Source organism: Ylistrum balloti, unplaced genomic scaffold (genome assembly GCF_031769215.1).
Source record: "Ylistrum balloti isolate Yb309-2 unplaced genomic scaffold, AGI_CSIRO_Ybal_v1 Utg370578, whole genome shotgun sequence".
NCBI lineage: Eukaryota > Metazoa > Mollusca > Bivalvia > Pectinida > Pectinidae > Ylistrum > Ylistrum balloti.
In genome coordinates this window covers 143463-150647 of record NW_026782360.1, presented here as the reverse complement: position 1 = coordinate 150647, position 7185 = coordinate 143463, and the positions used below count along the sequence as shown (strand labels likewise).

The window sequence follows — 7185 nt, the reverse complement described above, 5'->3', positions numbered from 1 at the left end:
GTAAGGGGTATGCCATATTATTTATATATCAAGAACACTCTAACGGAATAATTAGTTAGAGGACATGAGGTCAGAGTCCCATGACTGTAGTCAGTCAAAACATGTTGAGTACAAAATCGGAATACATGCCAATTAGACCTAATCACGGTGTATTACCGTGATATCAGCGTGATATCAAAACATAATGTTCATTAAACACACCAGGCTTAAGTCATTTTGTCTAGCGAAGACAACAAAATATCCATCATAACAATCCAGGCTTTAGTCATTTATGTCTAGTGAAGACAAACAATATGTTCATTAAACACACCAGGCTTAAGTCATTTCTGTATAGCGAAGATAAAACATAATGTTCAACAACACTCCAGGCTTAAGTCATTTCTGTCTAGCGAAGACAACAAAACATCCAGCATCTTATGGCCTCCTTCAAATTATTGTATCTGTTCGTGACTTCTGTTTCCAACTCAATTTTTATTTTGTTTTACTGGTGTATTATATACTACCTAATAATCATTTCTGTTATAAGGACTTATATACCCAGTGGATTCGTAAGAGCGATAGTTACATAGTGTGATACAGATAAAATTAATTCTGTATTTTTTTTTATAATTGATCACACAGATGGTCTCGAGCTTGTACTGATAAACCGTATCACTAGTGTTCTATGTCTATTGAGAGACACCTATATTCTACATTACCTATACGGCATTCAAGAATTACAATATCTCAGATAATACGTCTAAATATTTTTCTTCACATTTTGCACGCTACTTTTTTCTTATGGCCAAACAAAATGAACAGTATATTCCAATGTGACTTATTTTCTGTGTACGGGTTAAATGACTGGCATACAAATATAAACAGTGACTTTGTAGATTACATGTTTGCCGACCAATGCAGTTCTCGCTCTGGTTTATTTAAGTTTATCTACTCTAAATAATCCAAGGTAAACATTCTTTTGACTCCCACATCGGAGGGTAAATGTCGGAGAGTCCAGTACCTGTGATCTGGGTAATTTCATTTTCATTTATTTTTAGCTTTTGATTTTTTATTCTATGTTTAAAACATGTATTAAATCAATCTATCAATTAACATGATGTTTTGTAATTATTGATTTATAAATCTGTGTAACATTGTTTCATAAATAAACACACTTATATTATATTCAAGCTTACTATGCGGGTTAAGGAAGTAAAGAGGTCGATGGGGCTGGAAATGGATGGACAGCTTTTCTACTCATTACGTGAAGTATTTCTCCTCTAACTTCGGTATGTAGTCATCGACCAACACACACTCTTAAGGGCATCCAAAATTACACCATATGTGTACATAAATACTCCTTCTAAGAAGGGTTAGAATTATTACAAACTGAAATTCGCGTAAAGACTGAGGCGAGGATAACTGTCGCGCAAAGATTGAGGCGAGGATAACTGTCGCGCAAAGACTGTGGCAAGGATAACTGTCGCGCAAAGATTGAGGCGAGGATAACTGTCGCGAAAAGACCGAGGCGAGGATAACTGTCGCGAAAAGACCGAGGCGAGGATAACTGTCGCGAAAAGACTGTGGCGAGTATAACTGTCGCGAAAAGACTGTGGCGGGGATAGCTGTCGCGAAAAGACTGTGACGAGGTAAACTGTCGCGAAAAGACTGTGGCGAGGATAGCTGTCGCGAAAAGACTGTTGCGAGGTAAACTGTCGCGAAAAGACTGTGGCGAGGATAGCTGTCGCGCAAAGACTTTGGCGAGGATAACTGTCGCGAAAAGACTGTGGCGAGGATAGCTGTCGCGTAAATACTGTGGTGGGGATAACTGTCGCGTAAAGAGTGAGGCGAGGATAACTGTTACGCAAATACTGTGGCGAGGATACCTGTTACGCAAAGACTGAGGAGAGGATAACTGTCGCGAAAAGACTGAGGCGAGGATAACTGTCGCGAAAAGACCGAGGCGAGTATAACTGTCGCGAAAAGACTGTGGCGAGGTAAACTGTCGCGAAAAGACTGTGGCGAGGATAGCTGTCGCGTAAATACTGTGGTGGGGATAACTGTCGCGCAAAGATTGAGGCGAGGATAACTGTCGCGAAAAGACCGAGGCGAGTATAACTGTCGCGAAAAGACTGTGGCGAGGTAAACTGTCGCGAAAAGACTGTGGCAAGGATAACTGTCGCGAAAAAACTGTGGCGAGGATAACTGTTACGTAAAGACTGTGGCGGGGATAACTGTCGCGTAAAAACTGTGGGGAGGATAACTGTGGATGTAACGGTAATAGACTATTTTTCGGTTTTTGTACACTCTATAATTTTCCGGATTTTTTTTTATCACGGAGCCGTGTTTATTGTGATTTATGCTTTGCAAAACATGTAAAGTCAACTGACCAATTGTTCTGTTATTATCAAGCTGTATTCAACACTGAAATGCTGTATGTGTTTATTATTGATTCCCAATGACAGGATGGAGAACTTGTATAGCTCAGACAAAAGGCATGAGAATTCTGCTAAATTAAGAATACATACAGTATCCTGACAATTTTCTATCAGAGTGAGAAGACCCTAAAACGATGGAGAGTATAGATCGTGTGTGGTTAGATCAAAAACAACAGTAAAGCACCTAATCATTATATAGCGTGTGTAGAAAAACGGCTAGCTTATTATGAAGTCTACAATTATTAGCTAATTGTGAGGTGGTTCATATAGTTTTTGTGTGCTTTAGGTTTAAATATTGATGTTCTTATTGACTATACGATATTGTTTCTTCATGTGAGTCCCAATTAACGTTAATGACAATGATTCAATGTTCCCCGCCAAGTAGGATGAATGGGAACTTCTACAGAAGTTTCTCACATGATTAACAAAATAAAAATGATTTGTTAAATCCTGCCACATTAACATTCCTGTGTAGGTAAACAATCAATATTTCCGACTAAATACTGTAATTTAAACCTGGTGGGGGTGTATCACACTTGTCCATATAAAAGTTTTCGTCTGAAAGAAAAAGTAACAGGTTTAAACAAGTCGATAGCGAAAGCGTGTTTTTATGTAACAATGAGTTGATATTTAATTAATGACATTAAAAGAATGTCTTATTAAATCCTTATTTATTGGTTCGTTGAATATCTGGCTGCTTGTCCTTTCTGTAGTAAATCCTGCTTAGTGACAATGAAATATTTTGGGGTTGGTTGGTTTGCTCGGTTTGTCACCAGTTTCATATTTGTAGCAGCTGGTGAATACTTCATTGAACAACATACGGGAGGTCCGTCACATGTACTTCGGAGTAACTGGGGTTAATTTTCTTGCCCTGGGGCAAAACAGGCAGTACTCTACAATAACTGTTAGTAATCATAACGAAAACAGAATGTTTTCAATATATCATATTTAATTGGTTGGACTAGCATCAATCAGTAGGTGAAAATTAAAATCACAAATGTGCAAAATTAATAGTTATCATTTACATGTAACAATCTAATACATAACGATACATCAATAAGGCATATACAGGTACACGTATTTAATATAACACTAATTAATTGTTCTATAGATAAACAATATGATAAAGATGAAGGCATACACAAATACACGTAATTAACATAACACTAATTAATTGTCAAATAGATAAACTCTATGATAAAGATGAAGGCATACACAAGTACACGTAATTAATAGATCACTAATTAGATGTCATTTAGATAAAGAATACGATGTAAATGAAGAAATACAACACACTAATATCTGGCACTGGTATCGTCACCTGACAATAAATGTTCATCGTTCTACTCACTGGTTGACCAACGTCTAATCTTTCTAATTTGATATTAACGAATCATCACTATAAAATTAACTTCCTATTTCGTTTCATTCAAAAATAAATTCACCAGTTTGGAATAATCCGTTCGTATTGTTTACACCTTAAAACTATAGAGGCAATGCAACACAATGTGCGTATATGATTTTTTCTTTGATTATTTATTCTAGGGTGATAAAATTTTCAATCTTAAAAAATTACCATATACAAATGTATGTTCCAATAATATGAACCTATGTGTTACAACGTTGTTTAGTCTACTATGTAATCAGTTCTTAAATAATATTGCTTTAAAGCGAAAAGGCCAAAATCGCATATAGTTGTCTTTAAAATTAGGTCAAGTTGTTTCTTAAATTAGAGCAAGTTGTTTGGTCAAAATCTGGGTCAGGTTATCTGGTTAAATTTGGTCAGTTTGTCTAAACACATGATCTAGTAATGAACCGGATATGTTTTTATAAACAACACTGGTATAAACCGATTTTTTGAAAACCAAATTTAGAGGGCAAGGTATGATCATTTTATGGTTTCGTGTCTGTATGTTTTCTAAAATTTAAAATTCGATAAAGTTTACCAGATGAACATAGTTACCAGCCATATACAGCGGAACGTTTCTAAATCGATCTAAACGTAAGCCAAAAATATTAAAATGGGCCTCCAGTTCGGTCAGTGTTAATCAGAGTATTAAAAAACCACCGACAGCTCAACAAAAATGAAAACAAAGGGCGCGCCTGTGATTAGATTCTGTCATATATCACTTAGAAGGCACTTGTAGTTTTGCACACCTTGAAGTGTTACATTAAATACCGCAGGAAGCATTAGATGATATTGACATGCGTATATTTTATCTATATAAGAACTGTTAGTTTATATGTCATTTAGAAACAGAGGAACTACAACCAGACTTTACAAAATGAATTGTTATTTCAACAGTTATCATCAACAACTACAATTGTTAACGTGCCATTTTCAAGTCACTAATATGTAAGAAATAATTTTAGTTTCTTTCACAATTATTTATGTGTACCGATTGATAGAAATCCTGTATTTTCTAATAGATACTTACAAGAATCATTATGATCCCAAATCGTACACCAATTAGAGAAAATCTTTCAGTTTCTATACCGTTCTATACAAAGTCAAACACATGTATATGTATGATAACGAGGCTGTGTCACAAATAGTTATGTCGTTAACAGATACACATGAAATTCTATTGTACAGACATGAAGGGCGTGCCAATATTCCATCTATGTATATACTGGATGATGTTGACCTTACTCCACCAGTAGATATTTCATAGGTACCACAGACATTCACTGAGGACTTATTCTCCAGAGAAATATATCGGAAATAGAAACTAGAAAAATCTTTTCTTCATGAGGGAAATCAGTTACAATGATTATTTCATCCGAAAGAAATCAGCGTTAAGCTTGGATACATACCTCAGCCAAGTAATTGTACAACGGACAATATCGACTGTGTCTTGGCTACAGTAAAAACATTATTTTCGTTCTGTTCTGTCTTTTCCTGGTGTCAATAACATCCTGCACAGGAACACCTAATTTCAACAGACCATATTTGCTAAAAAGCAAATGGATCAGGAATCAACTAAAGTCGTGAATTTTTCGCTTATCCTCTTTAGAAAAAGGTTGGAATATAAATACAACTGAATCAATGTTGAGCGGCATGAACATTTTTTGTTTATAACGTAAAATATAAATTGATCTCGTGAAATAATTGACCTAAATATCTTATCTCTTATCCACACACAGAAAGGAAAAATTGGAAATCAGTCATCTCCTCTCCGTGATGTAACCATTCCCATATATGTTGATTTTCGTCTAAACTTAAAAATTTTGATTGGAAAAGTTCTGGAATGGTTTTCTTTGGCGTTTTAGTTCTCTTTAAATCCTCGTATGATTTATAGTTTTCCGCAGTCAATACTACACGCGGTTGTTTAGAATTTAACCCAGATGTAGCGACACCATCACGGTATGTAATAGTACTTCTCCTCGGTCTCAACACTTCACTTCTTCGTCTCTGGTAGTTCGTGCCCTCCACCGAATCAGTATCAGATTCGGTTTCTGTTCGAACACTTTGAAGAATAACTTTAACTTCTTCACGGAGTTTTGCCGCTTCCGGATGCTCCTCTTTTTTCATAGGAAGGAACAAACTAGATCGCGTGCGCATTTTGTCAGTATCCACACCAGACTGTCTTCCGCCTCGTGCCGGAGCCGAGCGTACATACACTCTTTTGGCTTTTTCAGATTCAGAATTCAGTTTTATAGGGATGGAGTCAAAATGTCTTTTTGACCATTTCGTGTTAACTGTATTGGTATCAAAATGGATTTGAGCACTGAGTTTAACTTTATTATCATCATATCCACAATCGTCATTCGCATAAGGTTCCTGGAACATGGCCCGGAGGTCAGTCCGGTAACGGTTATTTATAGAGTTTTTGCCCTTGTCAACCGGAAGTAGATAACTTATTCCTTTGCTTACTTTTTGACGCGTAATTGCATCCTTCAGTCTCGGCAGTGGAGGTAAATCTGGCCATTCGTACTCTAACAGTTCCACGTGATATTCCTCGTCCTCCTCCTCGATGTCATTTGACGTTCCATGTGAGACACCGTGTGAAGTCCCACGGGAGTACGGTCGCGAGGAAGTCGCCCTTGACTGGTTGGTAGATCTATTGTAGGCAGGGCTTGTTTTAGGCCGACCCTCCCTCGAATTGGATTCAAAACCTGGCATTTTCCCTTACACCATTTTTCATCCTATCGCGAAACTGACTGACTTTGACATGAGATAATGTTCTGAAAAAAACACATCAGGCATAAATATCAAGTTAGCATGTTATTATTAAAAAAAAGGTTGAAGCTGTTCATATAGCTCAAGTGCCTTAATCAAAAGATTTGATGACTATATACAACTTTAAAAATATAGAAACTTATATTCAGCACCAGAAGTGGGAAAAGGCTAAAATTGTAAAATCAATTCTAAAACGTTAAACAAGTTAGACGATTTCATGCTGTGGATGTTTGAAGCATAATTCTACCTTTTAAAAATCTTCAATAGACATTTAAATCCACAAACGGAATTAAGCCTGGATGTAAATGTGTACAATCTATATTTAAAATGTCTTTACGAATAGCTAAGTACTTCTATAGCTACAATGCGTTAGTGTATAAATTTTAGCGACAAGCCTGTGATATAAGTCATTCTGTCAACACACAGAGGACATTCTCACAGATTAAACACCGCTCTGATGGTAATTGAATTTCACCGATTTACAATTTTTGATTTGAGACGAATCCATGCGGTTAATTTGTAATGGAGAACCGATTGATATTATCGAATACTTGTATAAATCTTTATCGATCAAGGTTGATTCTG

The 7185-nt window shown here is 36.3% G+C and overlaps 1 protein-coding gene across 1 annotated transcript; it reads right to left on the bottom strand.

Annotated features, from left to right (window-relative positions):
- Positions 1-5550: 5550 nt before the first annotated feature.
- On the bottom strand, positions 5551-6543 carry LOC132556548 (uncharacterized). Its single transcript, XM_060220959.1, has one exon. The coding sequence runs from the start codon at positions 6541-6543 to the stop codon at positions 5551-5553; it is 993 nt and encodes a 330-aa protein (XP_060076942.1).
- Positions 6544-7185: the final 642 nt, after the last annotated feature.

What these genes read in the sequence shown, in the direction of transcription:
- LOC132556548 (XM_060220959.1), bottom strand. Translation starts at nt 6,543, where the DNA reads ATGCCAGGTTTTGAATCCAATTCGAGGGAGGGTCGGCCTAAAACAAGC.